Genomic DNA, 22,842 nt, shown 5'->3' with positions numbered 1-22,842 from the left:
CAGAGCCCGAAACCTGTCTTTCTCGAACACGTGTAGTTGGATCTGAACAGAGGCTTTAATACACTTACAACAGAGTCAGTCTATTCATCGCTGAACTTCAGATGAACTGGCAGGCTGGATCTAAGGCACTGATCTGGGGCTGTTTAGCACAGGGCTAAATCGCTGGCTTTGAAAGCAGACCAAGCAGGCCAGCAGCACGGTTCGATTCCCGTAACAGCCTCCCCGAACAGGCGCCGGAATGTGGCGACTAGGGGCTTTTCACAGTAACTTCATTGAAGCCTATTCGTGACAATAAGCGATTTTCATTTCATTTCATTTCATTTTTACATCGGTCCCAGGGGGAGGAGTCCTGGGAGGAGCCAAGGGCCCAGTACAAACTCTTGCGTACTCCCAGAGCGACTCCCCCCTGGTGGTCGGATAGTGCAACTGCACTTACAATGGTGGTTAGTGAACATATATACACGGAGTTATATTGGCAACTATATACAGCATTGATCTTACAACTGGTAGATAACGAACATATATACATGGGGTGATATTGGCAACTATATATAGAGTGAATCACATTCACCACACTGTACACACTCCTGTCAGCATCAATGGGGCTGAGGTGGAGATGGTTAACAGCTTCAAATTCCTAGGGGTGCACATCTCCAAAAATTTGTCCTGGTCCACCCACGTCGACGTTACCACCAAGAAAGCACAACAGTGACTGTACTTCCTCAGGAAACTCTGGAAATTCAGCATGTCCACAATAACGCTGACCAACCTTTACAGATGCACCATAGAAAGCATCCTATCTGGCTGCATCACAGCCTGGTATGGCAACTGCTCGGCCCAGGACCGCAAGGAACCTTAGAGTCGTGAACACAGCTTCCCCGCTGTTACCAGACTCCTAAACGACCCTCTTAGGGACAGACCTCATTAACACTACACCCTGTCTGCTTCATCCGATGCCGGTGTTTATGTAGTTACATTGTATATCTTGTATTGCTCTATTATGTATTTTCTTTTATTCCCTTTTCTTCCCATGTACTGAATGATCTGTTGAGCTGCTCACAGAAAAATACTTTTCACTGTACCTCGCTACACGTGACAATAAACAAATCCAATCCAACCCAATTCATGTAGACGCTCCTCGATTACTGACTCTACCCTCCCATTTAATCCCCTCCCACATCCCCATGTACACTCTCCCCTATCACTGACTCCATGCCTCAATTAAATTCTCCAATAGCCTCAGGAACCAGGTAGATTCCTAACTGCCCCCCCCCCCCCCTCCAAGTTTGATTTTGCTCATGTCCCAGATGAGTGGGGCGGCCCCTTTAAGAGGTCTGGAGGGAAACGCCTTTCTCAAAACCAGGCCGGTGCGGGCGCCGTATGGCAGGGATGTACTGCGCACACCCGGAAGTGCGGAACTCGGAAGTTATCTGAACCCGGAGGTTATATCTGAACCCGGAAGTGGTCTCTGCAGACAGAGCAAAGACCCACAAACACGTTGACAGACTATTTATTTTTCAGTTCAGTTCAGTTCAGTTTGAGCTCTTTCAGGTGTTTTTTAAAAAACTTTCTGTCCAAAGCAACTGGACAACAGAATCCTGTGTCAAATATGCTGTTTGCAACAGAGGGTTGTAGGGGCTGGAGGAGGTTACAGAGATAGAGAGGGTTGGAGGGGCTGGAGGAGGTTACAGAGATAGAGAGGGTTGTAGGGGCTGGAGGAGGTTACAGAGATAGGGAGGGTTGTAGGGGCTGGAGGAGGTTACAGAGATAGGGAGGGTTGTAGGGGCTGGAGAAGGTTACAGAGATAGGGAGGGGTGTAGGGGCTGGAGGAGGTTACAGAGATAGGGAGGGTTGTAGGGGCTGGAGAAGGTTACAGAGATAGGGAGGGGTGTAGGGGCTGGAGAAGGTTACAGAGATAGGGAGGGGTGTAGGGGCTGGAGGAGGTTACAGAGATAGGGAGGGTTGTAGGGGCTGGAGGAGGTTACAGAGATAGGGAGGGTTGTAGGGGCTGGAGCAGGTTACAGAGATAGGGAGGGATGTAGGGGCTGGAGGAGGTTACAGAGATAGGGAGGGTGTCGGGGCTGGAGGAGGTTACAGAGATAGGGAGGGTTGTAGGGGTTGGAGGAGGTTACAGAGATAGGGAGGGGTGTAGGGGCTGGAGGAGGTTACAGAGATAGGGAGGGTTGTAGGGGCTGGAGGAGGATACAGAGATAGGGAGGGTTGTAGGGGCTGGAGGAGGTTACAGAGATAGGGAGGGGTGTAGGGGGCTGGAGGAGGTTACAGAGATAGGGAGGGTTGTAGGGGCTGGAGGAGGTTACAGAGATAGGGAGGGTTGTAGGGGCTGGAGGAGGATACAGAGATAGGGAGGGTTGTTGGGGCTGGAGGAGGTTACAGAGATAGGGAGGGTTGTAGGGACTAGAGGAGGTTACAGAGATAGGGAGGGCTGTAGGAGCTGGTGGAGATTACAGAGATAGGGAGGGTTGTCGGGCTGGAGGAGGTTACAGAGATAGGGAGGGTGTAGGGGCTGGAGGAGGATACAGAGAAAGGGAGCGGTGTAGGGACTGGAGGAGGTTACAGAGATAGGGAGGGTGTAGGGGCTGGAGGAGGATACAGAGAAAGGGAGCGGTGTAGGGGCTGGAGGTGGTTACAGAGATAGGGAGGGTTGTAGGGGCTGGAGGAGGTTACAGAGATAGGGAGGGTTGTAGGGGCTGGAGGAGGTTACAGAGATAGGGAGGGTTGTCGGAGCTGGAGGAGGTTACAGAGATAGGGAGGGGTGTAGGGGCTGGAGGAGGTTACAGAGATAGGGAGGGTTGTCGGAGCTGGAGGAGGTTACAGAGATAGGGAGGGTTGTAGGGGACTGGAGGAGGTTACAGAGATAGGGAGGGTTGTAGGGACTAGAGGAGGTTACAGAGATAGGGAGGGTTGTAGGGCTGGAGGAGGTTACAGAGATAGGGAGGGTTGTAGGGGCTGGAGGAGGTTACAGAGATAGGGAGGGTTGTCGGGGCTGGAGGAGGTTACAGAGATAGGGAGGGTTGTAGGGGCTGGAGGAGGTTACAGAGATAGGGAGGGTTGTAGCGGCTGGAGGAGGTTACAGAGATAGGGAGTGGTTGTAGAGGCTGGAGGAGGATACAGAGATAGGGAGTGTTGTAGGGGCCGGAGGAGGTTACAGAGATAGGGAGGGTTGTCGGAGCTGGAGGAGATTACAGAAGCAGCGAGGGTAGAGGGAGGAGGAAATTTGGTTGTGTTTGGATGGAGGCAGAGGTAGTGAGGTTGGTGTGTGCTTTCGATGCCACAATTTTGGATTAGCCACCTTGTGCTGTAACTGTTTCCCTCTCACTCTCTGTTCCAGGTCTCTAACCGTTTCAGACATTTTGTATGCTCCTGTCCAAGAGGGTCTGTTTCCTTGGCCAAGCCTTGCTGTTGCGTTCGCGACCCCTGACCCTGCGATCCCACATGGAGCTGGCCGGTGTTGTATCGGTGCTGGAGCGCCTGGCCCCGCTTGCGTTGGCCGAGAGCTGGGATAATGTGGGCCTCCTGGTGGAACCCAGCCCCCCTCACCAGGTACGGACCCTCCTGCTCACCAATGACCTGACCGAGGACGTGATGGAGGAAGCTCTGAGAGTCCAAGCCCAGCTCATCCTGTCCTACCATCCCCCGCTCTTCCGCCCCTTCACCAGGGTCACCATGGCAACCTGGAAGGAGCGCCTAGTGGTGCGAGCGCTGGAGAACAGAGTGGCCATTTACTCGCCCCACACAGCCTTTGATGCATCACCGCATGGAGTCAACGATTGGCTGGCCAAAGGACTCGGTGAGTGGACACTGTCCCCATCAAACACTCCCAGGGCAGGTACAGCACGGGGTTAGATACAGAGTAAAGCTCCCTCTACACTGTCCCCATCAAACACTCCCAGGACAGGTACAGCACGGGGTTAGATACAGAGTAAAGCTCCCTCTACACTGTCCCCATCAAACACTCCCAGGACAGGTACAGCACGGGGTTAGATACAGAGTAAACCTCCCTCTACACTGTCCCATCAAACACTCCCAGGACAGGTACAGCACGGGGTTAGATACAGAGTAAAGCTCGCTCTACACTGTCCCCATCAAACACTCCCAGCACAGGTACAGCACGGGGTTAGATACAGAGTAAAGCTCCCTCTACACTGTCCCCATCAAACACTCCCAGGACAGGGACATCACGGGGTTAGATACAGAGTAAACCTCCCTCTACACTGTCCCCATCAAACACTCCCAGGACAGGTACAGCACGGGGTTAGATACGGAGTAAAGCTCCTTCTACACTGTCCACATCAAACACTCCCAGGACAGGTACAGCACGGGGTTAGATACAGAGTAAAGCTCCCTCTACACTGTCCCCATCAAACACTCCCAGGACAGGTACAGCACGGGGTTAGATACAGAGTAAAGCTCGCCTCTACACTGTCCCCATCAAACACTCCCAGGACAGGTACAGCACGGAGTTAGATACAGAGTAAAGCTCCCTCTACACTGTCCCCATCAAACACTCCCAGGACAGGTACAGCACGGGGTTAGATACAGAGTAAAGCTCCCTCTACACTGTCCCCATCAAACACTCCCAGGACAGGTACAGCACGGGGTTAGATACAGAGTAAAGCTCCCTCTGCACTGTCCTCATCAAACACTCCCAGGACAGATACAGCACGGGGTTAGATACAGAGTAAAGCTCCCTCTACACTGTCCCCATCAAACACTCCCAGGACAGGTACAGCACGGGGTTAGATACAGAGTAAAGCTCCCTCTACACTGTCCCCATCAAACACTCCCAGGACAGGTACAGCACGGGGTTAGATACAGAGTAAAGCTCCCTCCACACTGTCCCCATCAAACACTCCCAGGACAGGTACAGCACGGGGTAGATACAGAGTAAAGCTCCATCTACACTGTCCTGAACTCTCTCTCTGTGTGTGTCCTCTCTCTCTCTGTGACAGGTGACTGCTCCACTGTTCCCCTGACGATATCAGTGGGTGACTCCTTCCCCACTCCGGGATCCCATCGTCTGGAGGTCACATTGCCGGAGGGATTTGACGTGTCCTTGCTCACTGAGCTGGAGTCTCTGCGGGGGGTCAGAATCACTGTGCAGCCTCTCAGGTATCAGCCCTCGAATCGGAGGGGGAGCGAGAGGCTGCTGATGGATTGATGAAAAATGTTGTTTATGTTTCCGTCACCCCTCTTCCCCCTCACTCTCCCTCTCCCCCCTCACTCTCCCTCTCCCCCTCACTCTCCCTCTCCCCCCTCACTCTCCCTCTCCCCCCTCACTCTCCCTCTCCCCCCTCACTCTCCCTCTCCCCCTCACTCTCACTCTCCCCCTCACTCTCCCTCTTCCCCCCTCACTCTCCCTCTCCCCCCTCACTCTCCCTCTCCCCCCTCACTCTCCCTCTTTCCCCCCTCACTCTCCCTCTCCCCCCTCACTCTCCCTCTCCCCCCTCACTCTCCCTCTCCCCCTCACTCTCCCTCTCCCCCCTCACTCTCCCTCTCCCCCCTCACTCTCCCTCTCCCCCTCACTCTCCCTCTCCCCCTCACTCTCCCTCTCCCCCCTCACTCTCCCTCTCCCCCCTCACTCTCCCTCTCCCCCCTCACTCTCCCTCTCCCCCCTCACTCTCCCTCTCCCCCCTCACTCTCCCTCTCCCCCCTCACTCTCCCTCTCCCCCCTCACTCTCCCTCTCCCCCTCACTCTCCCTCTCCCCCCTCACTCTCCCTCTCCCCCCTCACTCTCCCTCTCCCCCTCACTCTCCCTCTCCCCCTCACTCTCCCTCTCCCCCCTCACTCTCCCTCTCCCCCCTCACTCTCCCTCTCCCCCCTCACTCTCCCTCTCCCCCCTCACTCTCCCTCTCCCCCCTCACTCTCCCTCTCCCCCTCACTCTCCCTCTCCCCCCCTCACTCTCCCTCTCCCCCCTCACTCTCCCTCTCCCCCCTCACTCTCCCTCTTCCCCCTCACTCTCCCTCTTCCCCCTCACTCTCCCTCTTCCCCCCCTCACTCTCCCTCTTCCCCCTTCACTCTCCCTCTTCCCCCCTCCCTGTTCGCTCTCCCCTCTTCACCCGTCCACCTCGGGCGTCCTCTCCCTTTCCCCCGCTCCGTCTCCCTCTCCCACCCTCTCCCGCACCCTCTCCCACCCGCCCCCCCCTCCCTCTCCCCGCCCTCCCCCTCCCTCTCCCCGCCCTCCCCCCCCCCCCTCCCTCCCCCGCCCCCCCCCCCCCCCCCCCCCCCCCCTCTCCCGCCCTCCCCCCCCCACCTCCCTCTCCCGCCCATCCACCTCGGGCATCCTCCTCTCCCTTTCCCCCGCTCCGTCTCTCCCCTCCCCCCCCCCCCCCCCCCCCTCCCCCCCTCTCCCACCCTCCCTTTTCACACCCCCTCCCAATTTCCATTCTGGCGCCCCTCCCCTTTGTGTGCAGCCCCCCCCCCCCCCCCTCCACCTCACGTTTGCTGTCCCCCTCCAGCTGAATACCCAGTCTCAGGCCACTTGCCTCAGACAGCGTGAGCAGACCTGGGCTATCCCACTGTGTGAGGCGGCGTAGCGCCTGCTCAATCCGGTCTTGAGCCGAAATGGAAGTTGCTTCTCCGCAATCAGTTCGGAATATTCCCGGCCGTCGCCTACAGCTGAATGTGCGGGTGTGGAGTGCGAGGGCCGTGAGGTTAGACGGCCCCTAGGCCGGAATGAAGCCTGACCCCTCTGGCTATCGGAGCCCCGGCCTGGCTAAGTTGGAAATATTGGTTTGGAGTTGAGGGGACGCTACTCAGCATCTCTAACCCCCCCCCCCCCCCTCCCTGTTTCTCTTCTGTTTATGCAGCCCGGGCTCCCGTCTGTCCCTCACCTGCCCCCGGAAAGCCCTGGTCGAGGTGGTGAGGCTACTCAGTGCTGTCAGCGGTCTGCGCACAGGCCCGGAGATTGTCGAGCTCCAGAAGGTAGGCAGGAAGGGGGGGGGTCACAGAGAATTCGGCAAGGGCCTTTCTGAGAATGAGGGCGATGGGAGGATGGGCCTGGCGTTTACCCCCCCCCCCCCACACGCTGCGCCCCCCCCCTCCCCACACGCTGCCCCGTCCCTGCTCGGTCTGTAACGCTGACTGCTTCCACCTTGACCATTTGACCTTTCACCCTGGCAGCCTCCGATCCCGCAGACAGGAATGGGCCGACTGTGCACCCTCCGAGAGAAAGTCTCCGTGGCAACGCTCATCGAGCGGGTCAAAGGCCATCTGAAGCTGAAACACGTACGATTGGCACTGGGCACCCGGAAAACCCTGGGTAAGGTTTCTTTCTGTCTCTTCGTGGGGGCGTATGTGGGCATCTCTGGCCGGGCCCAGTATAACCCCTAATTGCCCCTTGATGCTGACGGACAAGCCGCCATCTTGAGCCGCTGCAGACCTGTCTGGAGTAGCTACACCCTCAGTGCTGTTAGGGAGGGAGTTCCGGGATTGTGACCCACCGACAGTGAAGGAACGGCCGATATATTTCCCAGTCAGGGTGGGTGTATGTGCGGGGGTGGGCGGTGGGGGAGGGGGGTGAGGTGGGGATGGCGCGGAGAGGGGGTTTGCAGGCGGTGAGTGTTCCCCGTGCCCCTGCTGCCCCTTGTCCCTCTCGGTGGGAGAGGTGGCGGGTTTGGGAGGTGCTGTCGAAGGAGCCTCGGCAAGTGGCTGCCGTGCATCTTGTAGACGGGACACACGGCTGCCGCTGTGCGTCGGTGGGGGAGGGAGCGGATGTGGAAGGTGGGGGTTAGCGTGTCGATCGAGCGGGAGCTGCTTTGTCCTGGATGGTGTGGAGCTTCTCGAGTGTTGTTGGGAGCCGCACCCATCCAGGCAAGTGGAGAGGGTCCCATCACACTCCTGACTTGTGTCCTTGTAGATGGTGGACAGGCTTTGGGGGGGAGTCAGGAGGTGAGTTACTCTCCGCAGGATTCCCAGCCTCTGACCTGCTCTGGGAGCCGCAGTGTTTATATGGCTGGGTCCAGTTCAGTTTCTGATCAATGGGAACCCCCAGGATGTTGAGTGTGGGGGATACAGCGATGGGGATGCCATTGAATGTCAAAGGGCGATGGTTAGATCCTCTCTTGTAGGAGATGGTCATTGCCTGGGGCTTGTGTGGCGCAAATGTAACTTTCCACTTATCACCCCAACTGATCTGGTGACCTACCAAAACCGTCCACGATGCTCCCCACCAGCGTTCCGAGACAGGAGCCATTGCAGCAAGCATGGGGACATCTTGCACCATCTTGCTGCATTTGGACACGGACGGCTTCATTACCTGAGGAGTCGCGAATGGTGCTGAACATTGTGCAGTCATCCGCAAACATCCCTATTGTGATGGAAGGGAGCTCATTGATGAAGGGATTGTGATGGGCCAGGGCAATTAAAGAACAGGACTGGGAGATTACAGACTGGGCTATATTGTATTGCCAATGTGTTATCTCATTGCAGATTCTCCAGTGGCCTCCGTTGCCCTGTGCGCTGGGTCGGGAGCGAGTATTCTTCGAGGAGTCGAGGCCGACCTCTTCCTCACTGGTAAGCAGCAGAGGCCGAGATTTTACGAGCGTCGGGTACGAGGTTGTGTTGACTTAGCCGGTGCATGAGATGCGGAGTGTCACCCTCCCGGTTAACAATGATCCATCTCCCCCCTCGGATTCATCCCACCCTCCGGCTAACTCCCAGTTTGAATCTTCCCAGGCGAAATGTCGCACCATGAGGTTTTGGATGCCGTTGCCGTGGGAACCAGCGTCGTCCTCTGCGAGCACAGCAACACTGAGCGGGGGTTCCTGACTGAGCTGCGAGACGTCCTGACTCAGCATTTGCAGAGCCAGGTGACTGTGCTGGTGTCCGCTGTGGACAAGGACCCTCTCCAGGTGGTGTGAGCTTCAGGATTGCGGAAGAGGGAACATAATCATGTCAACTCATCAATTAAATAATCTCAGCTGCTGGCAGAGAGAGAGAGAGACTGGGCCTCCCACCCATAATCGGGCCTCAGTGACATCTCGGGCCTACCACCGCAGGCTTTGCCATGAACATCCTGGGCCTGTCACCTCAGGCTGTGCAATGGCATCTCGGGCCTAGTGCCCCAGGCCTCTCAGTGACTGGTCAAAGCTCTTTCGAAATAATGACAATAAATAAACTTTGATGAAGAATAATTGCATAGTTTATTTGAAGAGGTAATTGGTGATTTGCACGAGAGATATAAGGTAAAACCGAACATAGTACAGAGGTTTTACCGGGCTGTGATTATTATAGTGTGCGGTTCGTTTAGCGTTTCGATATAAAAATTGCAATCTGGGTACATCGGTATCGAGCACAGGTTACAGATGAGGCAGCGATTGGGCAAGGATGGGGATATCCGGGGAATGTTGGGCATCCTGGGGAGCATCGACCGGGGGGGAATGTTTATCATCGGAGATCTGGAAGTAGGCCGAGGGATTCGTAGTTAGACTGAGCCCCGTGGCAGACATTGACCCGTTCTCTCCGCCCGCGCCCTCGGAGGCCTCTGTGGGGGTCTCCCGCGGGGGGGGGGGGGTTCTGGGCCTCCGGGACGGCTAGCCGAAGAGCTTGGTGAAGCATGGGTGACAGTACGGCTTCTCGTTCTGCTCCTTGAAGGTGCCCTTGTTGAGCTGTTTGAGGCAGAAGGCACAGACAAAGTGCTTGGGGTGGAACTTGCTGCCCATGGCGGTGATGCAGCGCCCGGTGATGGGTTTCTCACACCCGGAACACAGCGACCCCTGGTTCTTGTGGTAGTGGATCTCGCAGTAGGGCTGCCCCACGTGCTCAAAGAAACTCCCGTTCACAAAGGGGGTGTAGCAGTCCTGCAGGGGAGATGGAGAGAAGGGAACAATGATCAGCGGAGGTCAGGACCGGCATCGCTTGTCCACAGTGGCTCGGATCTAACCTCTGACCCCTCGTGGCATGGGGGTCATTGCAGGTTCACAATGATCACCAAACCCACCACCAACAACGCACCCAAAACCCCTTCTTGCAAATCAGCATACTAACAATGGGACTACAGATACAGGGGTGTAGGGAGAGAGCGGGACAGTGGGATTAGATTGGGGATTGATACAGGGCTATGGGGAGAGAGCGGGACAGTGGGATTAGTTTGGGGATTGATATAGGGCTATGGGAAGAGAGCGGGACAGTGGGATTAGTTTGGGGATTGATACAGGGCTATGGGGAGAGGGTGGGGCAGTGGGATTAGTTTGGGGATTGATACAGGGCTATGGGGAGAGAGTGGGGCAGTGGGATTAGTTTGGGATTGATACAGGGCTATGGGGAGAGAGCGGGGCAGTGGGATTAGTTTGGGATTGATACAGGGATATGGGGAGAGAGTGGGGCAGTGGGATTAGTTTGGGATTGATACAGGGCTGTGGGGCAGTGAGATTGGGGATTGATACAGAGCTATGGGGAGAGAGTGGGGCAGTGGGATTAGTTTGGGATTGATACAGGGCTATGGGGAGAGAGTGGGGCAACGGGATTAGTTTGGGGTTGATACAGGGCTGTGGGGCAGTGGGATTAGTTTGGGATTGATACAGGGCTATGGGGAGAGAGCAGGGCAGTGGGATTAGTTTGGGATTGATACAGGGCTATGGGGAGAGAGCGAGACAGTGGGATTAGTTTGGGATTGATACAGTGCTATGGGGAGAGGGTGGGGCAGTGGGATTAGTTTGGGGATTGATACAGGGCTATGGGAAGAGTGGGGCAGTGGGATTAGTTTGGGGATTGATGCAGGGCTATGGGGAGAGAGTGGGGCAGTGGGATTAGTTTGGGATTGATACAGGGCTATGGGGAGAGGGTGGGGCAGTGGGATTAGTTTGGGGATTGATACAGGGCTATGGGGAGAGAGCGGGGCAACGGGATTAGTTTGGGGATTGATACAGGGCTATGGGGAGAGAGTGGGGCAGTGGGATTAGTTTGGGATTGATACAGGGCTATGGGGAGAGTGGGGCAGTGGGATTAGTTTGGGGATTGATACAGGGCTATGGGGAGAGAGTGGGGCAGTGGGATTAGTTTGGGATTGATACAGGGCTATGGGGAGAGGGTGGGGCAGTGGGATTAGTTTGGGGATTGATACAGGGCTATGGGGAGAGAGCGGGGCAACGGGATTAGTTTGGGGATTGTTACAGGGCTATGGGGAGAGTGGGGCAGTGGGATTAGTTTGGGGATTGATACAGGGCTATGGGGAGAGAGTGGGGCAGGTGGATTAGTTTGGGGATTGATACAGGGCGATGGGGAGAGAGCGGGGCAGTGGGATTAGTTTGGGATTGATACAGGGCGATGGGGAGAGAGCGGGGCAGTGGGATTAGTTTGGGATTGATACAGGGCTATGGGGAGAGAGCGGGGCAGTGGGATTAGTTTGGGGATTGATACAGGGCTATGGGGAGAGAGCGGGACAGTGGGGTTAGTTTGGGGATTGATACAGGGCTATGGGAAGAGAGTGGGACAGTGGGGTTAGTTTGGGGATTGATACAGGGCTATGGGGAGAGAGTGGGACAGTGGGATTAGTTTGGGGATTGATACAGGGCTATGGGGAAAGAGTGGGACAGGGATTAGTTTGGGGATTGTTACAGGGCTATGGGGAAAGAGTGGGCAGTGGGATTAGTTTGGGGATTGTTACAGGGTTGTGGGGAGAGAGCAGGACAGGGAGTAGTTTTGGGGTTGATACAGGGCAATGGAGAGAGAATGGGGCAGTTTGATTAGTTTGGGGATTGATACAGGGCTATGGGGAGAGAGTGGGGCAGTAGGATTAGTTTGGGGATTAATACAGGGCTATGGGGAGAGAGCAGGGCAGTGGCATTAGTTTGGGGATTGATACAGGGCTATGGGGAGAGAGCGGGGTAGTAGGATTAGTTTGGGATTGATACAGGGCTATGGGGAGAGAGCGGGGCAGTGGGATTAGTTTGGGATTGATACAGGGCTATGGGGATAGAGCGGGGCAGTGGGATTAGTTTGGGATTGATACAGGGCTATGGGGAGAGTGCGGGTCAGTGGCATTAGTTTGGGATTAATGCAGGCTATGGGGAGAGAGCGGGGCAGTGGGATTAGTTTGGGATTGATACAGGGCATTGGGGAGAGAGTGGGGCAGTGGGATTAGTTTGGGATTGATACAGCGCTATGGGGAAAGAGTGGGGCAGTGTGATTAGTTTGGTGTTTGATACAGGGCTATGGGGAGAGGGCTATGGGGAGAGAGCTGGGCAGTGGGACTAGTTTGGGGATTGATACAGGGCTATGGGGAGAGAGAGGGGCAGTGGGATTAGTTTGGGGATTGATACAGGGCTATGGGGAGAGAGCGGGACAGTGGGATTAGTTTGGTGATTGATACAGGGCTATGGGGAGAGAGTGGAGCAGTGGGATTAGTTTGGGGATTGATACAGGGCTATGGGGAAAGAGTGGGACAGTGGGATTAGTTTGGGATTGATACAGGGCTATGGGGAGAGAGTGGGGCAACGGGATTAGTTTGGGGTTGATACACGGCTATGGGGAGAGAGTGGGGCAGTGGGATTAGTTTGGGATTGATACAGGGCTATGGGGAGAGAGCGGGGCAGTGGGATTAGTTTGGGGATTGTTACAGGGTTGTGGGGAGAGAGTGGGACAGTGGGAGTAGTTTTGGGGTTGATACAGGGCGATGGAGAGAGTGGGGCAGTGGGATTAGTTTGGGGATTAATACAGGGCAATGGGGAGAGAGCGGGGCAGTGGGATTAGTTTGGGATTGATACAGGGCTATGGGGAGAGAGCGGGGCAGTGGGATTAGTTTGGGGATTGATACAGGGCTATGGGGGAGAGAGTGGGGCAGTGGGATTAGTTTGGGGATTAATACAGGGCTATGGGGAGAGAGCGGGGCAGTGGCATTAATTTGGGGATTGATACAGGGCTATGGGGAGAGGGCTATGGGGAGAGAGCTGGGCAGTGGGACTACTTTGGGGATTGATACAGGGCTATGGGGAGAGAGAGGGGCAGTGGGATTAGTTTGGGGATTGATACAGGGCAATGGGGAGAGAGCGGGGCAGTGGGATTAGTTTGGGATTGATACAGGGCTATGGGGAGAGAGCGGGGCAGTGGGATTAGTTTGGGGATTGATACAGGGCTATGGGGGAGAGAGTGGGGCAGTGGGATTAGTTTGGGGATTAATACAGGGCTATGGGGAGAGAGCGGGGCAGTGGCATTAATTTGGGGATTGATACAGGGCTATGGGGAGAGCGCGGGGCAGTGGGATTAGTTTGGGATTGATACAGGGCTATGGGGAGAGTGCGGGTCAGTGGCATTAGTTTGGGATTAATGCAGGCTATGGGGAGAGAGCGGGGCAGTGGGATTAGTTTGGGGATTGATACAGGGCTATGGGGAGAGAGTGGGGCAGTGGGATTAGTTTGGGATTGATACAGGGCGATGGAGAGAGAGTGGGGCAGTGGGATTAGTTTGGGGATTGATACAGGTCTATGGGGAGAGAGTGGGGCAGTGGGATTAGTTTGGGGATTGATACAGGGCTATGGGGAGAGAGTGGGGCAGTGGGATTAGTTTGGGGATTGATACAGGGCTATGGGGAGAGAGTGGGGCAGTGGGATTAGTTTGGGGATTGATACAGGGCTATGAGGAGAGAGATGGGCAGTGGGATTAGTTTGGGGATTGATACAGGGCTATGGGGAGAGAGCGAGGCAGTGGGATTAGATTGGGATTGATACAGGGCTATGGGGAGAGAGTGGGGCAGTGGGATTAGTTTGGGGATTGATACAGGGCTATGAGGAGAGAGTGGGCCAGTGGATTAGTTTGGGATTGATACAGGGCTATGGGGAGAGAGTGGGGCAGTGGGATTAGTTTGGGATTGATACTGGGCTATGGGGAGAGCGGGACAGTGGGATTAGTTTGGGGATTGATACAAGGCTATGGGGAGAGTGGAGCAGTGGGATTAGTTTGGGGATTGATACAGGGCTATGGGGAGAGAGTGGGTAGTGGGATTAGTTTGGGGATTGATACAGGGCTATGGGGAGAGTGGGGCAGTGGGATTAGTTTGGGATTGATACAGGGCTATGGGGAGAGAGCAGGGTAGTGGGATTAGTTTGGGGATTGATACAGGGCTATGGGGAGAGAGCGGGGCAGTGGGATTAGTTTGGGGATTGATACAGGGCTATGGGGAGAGAGCGGGGCAGTGGGATTAGTTTGGGGATTGATACAGGGCTATGGGGAGAGAGCGGGGCAGTGGGATTAGTTTGGGAACTGATACAGGGCTATGGGGAGAGAGCGGGGCAGTGGGATTAGTTTGGGATTGATACATGGCTGTGGGGAGATAGTGGGGCAGTGGGATTAGTTTGGGGATTGATACAGGGCTATGGGGAGAGAGCGGGGCAGTGGGATTAGTTTGGGGATTGATACAGGGCTATGGGGAGAAACCGGAGCAGTGGGATTAGTTGAAAAGTTCATAAATTCATAAGATTTATGCGCGGAGGTGGGCCATTCGCCCCATCAAGTCTGCTCCGCCATTCCATCATGGCTGATATGTTCCTCATCTCCCTACAACGTTACAGGCCAAGAGCTGGATTGCGAACTCAGCCGGAGCATCTCTCCCTAAAACACACGACCTGGGAGCGGGAGTCGGCAATTTAGCTTCACAAGTCTAACACCCTCGAGGTGACCATGGCTGATGCCAACCTGGCCTCAACTCCGCTGTCGTGCCCGTTCTCCATAACCCTTCACCCCATTACCAATGAAAAATCTAACTCCTTAAATTGATTCACTGTCCCAGCATCCACCGCACTCTGGGGAGCAAATTCCACAGATTCACAATCCTTTGGGGGTCGTTTCTCCTCAACTCTGTTAAACATTTGCTACCTCTCATCCTGAGACTATGCCCTCTCGTTCTGGAATGTTCCACGAGAGGAAACATCCGCACCACCTCTACTTTATCATCTTGTATACCTTCATTTGATCTCCCCTCATTTTTCTAAACTCGAGAGAGTATCGGCCTAAACTCTTCAATCTCTCCTCACACGACAAACCGCTCATCTCTGGAATCAACCTAGTGACCCTCCTCTGAACTGCCTCCAATGCCCGCTACATCGTTCCTCGAATGAGGAGACCAAAACTGTGCACAATACTGTGTGGTCTCCCCAATGCCGTGTACAGTTGCAGCAACACTTCTCTACCTTTATACTCAATTCCTTCAGCTCTAAATGCCGACATTCCATTCACTTTCTTTATTACCTGCTGCACCTACACGCTCGTTTTCTGTGACTCATGCATGAGGATCCCCAGACCCCTCTGCATCAGAGCTGAAGTCTCTCCCCATGAAGATGATAAGTTGCCTTCCCATTTTTCTGACCAAAATGGATGACCTCACACCTATCCACGTTAAACTCCATCTGCCCCATTTTGGCCCATCTCCGAACCGACCTATATCCATTATTATTAAAGATCTTATTTCCTCATTGCAACTTACTGACTCACTTATTTTTCTGTCATCTGCAAATTAGGCTGCAGAACCTTCAATCCCTGTATCCCAAGTCGTGTATATAGATTTTGGTTATTTTAGAAAATATTTTATTGAAGCATTTGTCATTTTCACAGTTTTAACACTTTTTAACATTTCTTAAACAGCTGCGTGGGCCAGCACACGCAAAAACCCTAAACACAACGTTCCGACTACCCCCCGTCCTATTTCCTAATTATCCGTGTATTAAGTTCCCTGTCCTTGTCTTGCACTATCATGCCTCCCATCCCCCCCCCCCCCCCTTACTGCTGACGTTTAATTTTCCTTGAAGAAGTCGATGAACGGCTGCCACTTGCGGGCAAACCCCTGAATTGATCTTCTCAAAGCAAACTTAATCTGAGAATTTCGCCTGAGAATCCCCGTCATATCGCTGACCCACACTCCTGACTTTGGACGCTCCGAGTTCCTCCATCCCAGCAAAATCCATCTCTGGGCCACCAGGGAGGAGAAGGCCGGAACATCGGCCTCCCTCCCTCCCCTGGGCTCCCGGATCATCCGACACCCCAAATGTTGCCAATTCTGGACTCGGAGTCACCCTCCCTTCCAGGATCTCTGACGTCCGCAAATCCCTGCCAGAATCTCCTCAACTTCGGACACGCCCAGAACCTATACACATGATTCGCCGGGCTTCCCCCACAGCATCCGCACCTATCCTCCACTGCCTCGGGCTACCATCATGTGGGCCCTCTGAACCACCTTAAACTGGACCAGACTGAGCCTGTCAGACTGAGCCTGGCACACGGCGAGGATGAATTAACTCTCTTCAAAGCCTTTTCCTATAATCCGACTTCCAACTCCCCTCCCAACTCTTCCTCTGCACCTCCCGATTGGGACCCCTTCCCACTCCATCAACTTTGTACATCTCCGAGACCCTCCCCTCCCTCTCGTTTATTAAGATTATAAATAGCTGGGGGCCAAGGACTGAATCCTGTGACGCCCCACTAGTTACATCTTGCCATCCAGAAAAAGACTCATTTATCCCGACTCTCTTATCTTCTAACCATCAGCCAGTCTCCATTCAAGCTAATAAATTACCCCTAGCCCCATGTGATCGAACCTTGTGAATTAATCTTCTGTGCGGCACCTTGCCAAAGGCTTTCCGGAAGTCCAGATATACTACATCTACAGCATCCCCATTATCCACTTGGCTTGTCGCATCTTCGAAGAGCTCAAGCAAGTTAGTCAAACATGATTTAGAACAAAGAACAAAGGAAAGTACAGCACAGGAACAGGCCCTTCGGCCCTCCAAGCCCGTGCCGACCACGCTGCCCGTCTAAACTAAAATCTTCTACACTTCTGTATCCCTCTATTCCCATCCTATTCATGTATTTGTCAAGATGCCCCTTAAATGTCACTATTGTCCCTGCTTCCACCACCTCCTCCGGCAGCGAGTTCCAGGCACCCACTACCCTCTGTGTAAAAAAACTTGCCTCGTACATCTCCTCTAAACCTTGCCCCTCGCACCTTAAACCTATGCCCCCTAGTAATTGACCCCTTTACCCTGGGGAAAAGCCTCTGATGATCCACTGTCTATGCCACTCATAATTTTGTAGACCTCTATCAGGTCGCCCCTCAACCTCCGTCGTTCCAGTGAGAACAAACCGAGTTTATTCAACCGCTCCTCATAACTAATGCCCTCCATACCAGGCAACATCCTGGTAAATCTCTTCTGCACCCTCTCTAAAGCCTCCACATCCTTCTGGTAGTGTGGTGACCAGAATTGAACACTATACTCCAAGTATGGCCTAACTAAGGTTCTATACAGCTGCAACATGACTTGCCAATTCTTATACTCAATGCCCCGGTCAATGAAGGCAAGCATGCCGTATGCCTTCTTGATTACCTTCTCCACCTGTGTTGCCCCTTTCAGTGACCTGTGGACCTGTACACCTAGATCTCTCTGACTGTCAATACTCCTGAGGGTTCTACCATTCGCTGTATAATTTACCCTTCATAAAACCACGCTGACTGATGGATAGCATTTGATTTTCCAAATGTCCTGATATTACTTCCCCGATAATTGATTCTAACCATTTCCCAACAACAGATGTTAAACTAGCTGGTCTGGAATTTCCTACATTCTGCCTGCCTCCCTTTTTGAATAAGGACGTTACGTTAACATTTTTCCAATCCACTGGAAACTTTCCCGTGTCCAGCTAAGTTTGGAATATTCTCACCAATGGATCCATTAGCTCTGCTGCCCCTTCCTTTAACACCCTAGGGTGTCGGCCATCAGGCCCTGGGGACTTGTCTGCCCCCAACCCCAAGGGTTTGTTTGGTACCGTTCCCCTATTGATGCTGATTGTTCCAATTTCGGGGAATGCATTAGCGAAAAACCAGAACTGATGGACTGAATGGCCCCGTGCTCTTCCGGCACCTTCTGTAAAAGTCACCGATGGGTGCGATGTACATGTTTGTGAGGGGCTTTGCGACCTGGTCTGCGTCACCCACACAGAATAACCACCTCCTTCGCCCTCCTTCCAAAATGGCCGACCAACACATGGCAAGCTCCCAGCCGAATCCTCCCCCCCCCCCGCCCCCCACCCGCCCGGCTCATTCGATAAAGGCCACTCACCCGACAGACGAAGCACTCCGGGTGCCACAAGGCGTTCAGGGCGGAAATGTAGTTCTCCAGGATGGCCTGGTTGCAGCCATGGCAACGGGAGGCAAACAGCTCGTAGAAATCCTTCCGGCAGTATGGCTTTCCATCCCGCTCGTGGAAACCTGTCGAGGGGAATGTCGGCGACGGGGTGGGGGAGAGGGGTTAGATGTAATGTCATCCATGTACGGTATTCCCTCAGCCCAACACAAACCTGCTCCACCCGGACGTAGGCCACAAAATGGGCCTAAATTGATAAACCAGGCCTTCTCGGACCCCACCAGCTGAGACACCCTCCGCAGTCCAATTAACGCCCTCCCATCTCCGCCCCACCAATAGGGAACATTTTTATTTAAATTAATTTCTGTGAGATTGTGGTGAATGAGATTCACAGGGTATTTATAAGTTACCAATGCCACTTCGGGACCTGGCACCCGCTGGATCCAGCCCCCCCCCCCCCCACCCCCACTGAGGAACCCCTTACCCCGTTCCCTATGCTGCCGCCCCCTCGCGCCCCCGATTCCGCAAGCTCGCCCCACCGGCTCCACGCGCCAGCGCCAGCCCGCCCCCAGCGCCCCCAGTCTCCGGTCGAGCCAGAGGTGTATAAAGTTCGGACGGGACCCGCCCCGGAGTCTGCCATCGTACCCCAGCTCTCAACACCCACCCAGCCACCGCAAGAGGCTGGAAACCCCGGTGCTCCGCAGATTGAAACGAAGAATTCGTCCACCGGACAGACTAACTCTGTGAGCCATCACACCCCCGGACTCGATTTGTTTTCACAGGGGGTGAATGTGGTGAATGAGATTCACACGGTATTATAAGTTACCAATGTCACTCTGTTCCCAGTATATATATGTATCAATATTGTAAGTGCAGTTGCACTACCTGACCACCAGGGGAGTAGCTCTGGGAGTACTCGAGAGTTTGTACTGGGCTCCCCCCTTGGCTCCGCCCAGAACTCCTCCCCCTCGAGCTGCTGTATAAAGATCCGTGCCACAGGGTCAGCCGGCCAGTTCACCGAAAGTTCAACGGCTAACAGGCTGGCTCTGTTGTAAGTATATTAAAACCGCTATTCTAATCCTACAAGCACGTGTCCGTAGAATTGATGTTTCCATCAGAGATGGGAGTCAGTGGAATCTATTTGTTCTCATTGCAACTTGACCAGGTGAGCCGCCATCTTGAATAGCTGGAGACACAATGTGAAGATTTACCCCCTCACCCCGACTCGAGAGGGAGGGAAGGAGGGCAATGAGGGGGATGCCAGACCACCTCGACGGGCAAGCGGGGTTCTGCGAGGTCACTTACCATCCTCTCCAAATACCCGGCCGCATTTGGCGCAGCAGAAGTGGTTCGGGTGCCAGTTCCTGTCCAGGGCGGTCACCATTTTCTGAAAGAGGGGAAATGAGAAGTGTAACGATAGTGTTGCCTTTCTCACCCCTCTGTCGCTGCACCTGTCTCGTTCCGCCTCTCTGCCACTCCCCCTGCCTCATTCCCCCTCTCCGCCACTCTCCCTGCCTCATTCCCCCTCTCCGCCACTCTCCCTGCCTCATTCCCCCTCTCCGTCACTCTCCCTGCCTCATTCCCACTCTCCCTGCCTCATTCCCCCTCTCCGCCACTCTCCCTGCCTCATTCCACTCTCCCTGCCTCATTCCCCCTCTCCGCCACTCTCCCTGCCTCGTTCCCCCTCTCCGCCTCTCCCCCTGCCCCATTCCCCCTCTCCGCCACTCTCCCTGCCTCATTCCCCCTCTCCGCCACTCTCCCTGCCTCATTCCCCCTCTCCGCCACTCTCCCTGCCTCATTCCCACTCTCCCTGCCTCATTCCCCCTCTCCGCCACTCTCCCTGCCTCGTTCCCCCTCTCCGCCTCTCCCCCTGCCCCATTCCCCCTCTCCGCCACTCTCCTACCTCATTCCCCCTCTCCGCCACTCTCCCTGCCTCATTCCCCCTCTCCGCCACTCTCCCTGCCTCATTCCCCCTCTCCGCCACTCTCCCTGCCTCATTCCCCCTCTCCGCCACTCTCCCTGCCTCATTCCCCCTCTCCGCCACTCTCCCTGCCTCATTCCCCCTCTCCGCCACACCCCCTGCCTCATTCCCACTCTCCCTGCCTCGTTCCCCCTCTCCACCACTCCCCCTGCCCCATTCCCCCTCTCCGGCACTCTCCCTGCCTCATTCCCCCTCTCCGGCACTCTCCCTGCCTCATTCCCCCTCTCCGCCACTCTCCCTGCCTCGTTCCCCCGCTCTGCTTCACTCCCCTTGCCTCATTCCCCCTCTCCGCCACTCTCTCTGCCTCGTTCCCCCTCTCCGCCACTCTCCCTGCCTCATTCCCCCTCTCCGCCACACCCCCTGCCTCATTCCCACTCTCCCTGCCTCGTTCCCCCTCTCCACCACTCCCCCTGCCCCATTCCCCCTCTCCGGCACTCTCCCTGCCTCATTCCCCCTCTCCGCCACTCTCCCCTGCCTCATTCCCCCTCTCCGCCACTCTCCCTGCCTCGTTCCCCCGCTCTGCTTCACTCCCCTTGCCTCAGTCCCCCTCTCCACCACCCCCTGCCCCATTCCCCCTCTCCTCCACTCTCCCTGCCTCATTCCCCCTCTCCGTCACTCTCCCTGCCTCATTCCCCCCTCTCCGTCACTCTCCCTGCCTCGTTCCCCCTCTCCGCCACTCTCCCTGCCTCATTCCCCCTCTCCGCCACTCTCCCTGTCTCGTTCCCCCTCTCCGTCACTCTCCCTGCCTCATTCCCCCTCTCCGCCACTCTCCCTGCCTCATTCCCCCTCTCCGCCACTCTCCCTGCCTCATTCCCCCTCTCCGCCACTCTCCCTGCCTCATTCCCCCTCTCCGCCACTCTCCCTGCCTCAGTCCCCCTCTCCGCCACTCTCCCTGCCTCATTCCCCCTCTCCGCCACACCCCCTGCCTCATTCCCACTCTCCCTGCCTCATTCCCCCTCTCCACCACTCCCCCTGCCCCATTCCCCCTCTCCGCCACTCTCTCTGCCTCATTCCCCCTCTCCGCCACTCTCTCTGCCTCATTCCCCCTCTCCGCCACTCTCTCTGCCTCATTCCCCCTCTCCGCCACTCTCTCTGCCTCATTCCCCTCTCCGCCACTCTCTCTGCCTCATTCCCCCTCTCCGCCACTCTCTCTGCCTCATTCCCCCTCTCCGCCACTCTCTCTGCCTCATTCCCCCTCTCCGCCACTCTCTCTGCCTCATTCCCCCTCTCCGCCACTCTCTCTGCCTCATTCCCCCTCTCCGCCACTCTCTCTGCCTCATTCCCCCTCTCCGCCACTCTCTCTGCCTCATTCCCCCTCTCCGTCACTCTCCCTGCCTCGTTCCCCCTCTCCGCCACTCTCCCTGCCTCATTCACCCTCTCCGTCACTCTCCCTGCCTCATTCCCCCTCTCCGTCACTCTCCCTGCCTCGTTCCCCCCTCTCCGTCACTCTCCCTGCCTCGTTCCCCCTCTCCGCCACTCCCCCTGCCTCATTCCCCCTCTCCGCCACTCTCCCTGCCCCATTCCCCCTCTCCGCCACTCTCCCTGCCCAATTCCCCCTCTCCGCCGCTCCACCTGCCTCATTCCCCCTCTCTGCCACTCTCCCTGCCTCGTTCCGCCGCTCCACCTGCCTCGCTCCCCCTCTCCGCCACTCTCCCTACCGCATTCCCCCTCTCCGCCACTCTCCCTACCGCATTCCCCCTCTCCGCCGCTCTCCCTGTCTCATTCCCCCTCTCCGCCGCTCTCCCTGCCTCATTCCCCCTCTCCGCCACTCGCCCTGCCTCATTCCCCCTCTCCGCCACTCTCCCTGCCTCATTCCCCCCTCTCCGTCACTCTCCCTGCCTCGTTCCCCCTCTCCGCCGCTCCCCCTGCCTCATTCCCCCTCTCCGCCACTCTCCCTGCCTCATTCCCCCTCTCTGCCACTCGCCCTGCCTCGTTCCCCCTCTCCGCCACTCGCCCTGCCTCGTTCCCCCTCTCCGCTGCTCGCCCTGCCTCGTTCCCCTCTCCACCGCTCCCCCTGCCTCATTCCCCCTCTCCGCCACTCTCCCTGCCTCATTCCCCCTCTCCGCCACTCTCCCTGCCTCGTTCCCCCTCTCTGCTGCTCGCCCTGCCTCGTTCCCCCTCTCCGCCGCTCCCCCTGCCTCATTCCCCCTCTCTGCCACTCACCCTGCCTCGTTCCCCCTCTCCGCCACTCTCCCTGCCTTGTTCCCCCTCTCCGCAGCTCTCCCTGCCTCATTCACCCTCTCCGCCACTCTCCCTGCCTCATTCCCCCTCTCCGCCACTCTCCCTGCCTCGTTCCCCCTCTCCGCCACTCTCCCTGCCTCATTCCCCCTCCCCACCACTCTCCCTGCCTCGTTCCCCCTCTCTGCTGCTCCCCCTGCCTCATTCCCCCTCTCTGCCACTCGCCCTGCCTCATTCCCCCTCTCCGCCACTCTCCCTGCCTCGTTCCCCCTCTCCGCCACTCTCCCTGCCTCATTCCCCCTCTCTGCCACTCTCCCTGCGTCATTCTCCCACTCCGCCACTCGCCCTGCCTCGTTCCCCCTCTCCGCCACTCTCCCTGCCTCGTTCCCCCTCTCCGTCACTCTCCCTGCCTCATTCCCCCTCTCCGCCACTCGCCCTGCTTCGTTCCCCCTCTCCGCCACACCCCCTGCCTCATTCCCACTCTCCCTGCCTCGTTCCCCCTCCACCACTATCCCTGCCTCGTTCCCCCTCTCCGCCACTCTCCCTGCCTCGTTCCCCCTCTCCGCCACTCTCCCTTCCTCGTTCCCCCTCTCCGCCGC

General features: G+C 56.2%; 2 protein-coding genes across 4 annotated transcripts in view; one reads left to right on the top strand and one right to left on the bottom strand.

The window, feature by feature from the left end:
• The window catches only part of nif3l1 (NIF3 NGG1 interacting factor 3-like 1 (S. cerevisiae)), a 10,551-nt gene extending 1,398 nt beyond the window's left edge, over nucleotides 1–9,153 (top strand). The window contains exons 1-7 of one of the 3 annotated variants that reach the window (XM_038780978.1): nucleotides 1,441–1,551; nucleotides 3,350–3,808; nucleotides 4,971–5,130; nucleotides 6,829–6,943; nucleotides 7,142–7,280; nucleotides 8,450–8,533; nucleotides 8,696–9,153. In XM_038780978.1, the coding sequence (XP_038636906.1) occupies nucleotides 3,376–3,808; nucleotides 4,971–5,130; nucleotides 6,829–6,943; nucleotides 7,142–7,280; nucleotides 8,450–8,533; nucleotides 8,696–8,880 (1,116 nt within the window). In that variant the 5' untranslated portion in view covers nucleotides 1,441–1,551; nucleotides 3,350–3,375 and the 3' untranslated portion in view covers nucleotides 8,881–9,153. Of the gene's footprint in view, nucleotides 1–1,440; nucleotides 1,552–3,349; nucleotides 3,809–4,970; nucleotides 5,131–6,828; nucleotides 6,944–7,141; nucleotides 7,281–8,449; nucleotides 8,534–8,695 lie in introns of those variants that run through there. The other 2 variants (XM_038780979.1, XM_038780977.1) reach the window with 2 other exon arrangements.
• On the bottom strand, nucleotides 9,144–19,477 carry LOC119955104 (paxillin-like). The gene is made up of 3 exons (XM_038780980.1): nucleotides 19,390–19,477; nucleotides 18,061–18,209; nucleotides 9,144–9,819 (listed from the first exon to the last, which is right to left on the bottom strand). The coding sequence occupies exons 1-3, from the start codon at nucleotides 19,466–19,468 to the stop codon at nucleotides 9,553–9,555; spliced, it is 495 nt and encodes a 164-aa protein (XP_038636908.1). The 5' UTR covers nucleotides 19,469–19,477; the 3' UTR covers nucleotides 9,144–9,552.
• Nucleotides 19,478–22,842: the final 3,365 nt, after the last annotated feature.

The sequence above is a fragment of the Scyliorhinus canicula genome, chromosome 20, assembly GCF_902713615.1.
Source record: "Scyliorhinus canicula chromosome 20, sScyCan1.1, whole genome shotgun sequence".
NCBI classification, from domain to species: domain Eukaryota; kingdom Metazoa; phylum Chordata; class Chondrichthyes; order Carcharhiniformes; family Scyliorhinidae; genus Scyliorhinus; species Scyliorhinus canicula.
Note: the sequence above shows the minus strand (reverse complement) of the source record. Positions and strands in the feature narration are given on the sequence as shown.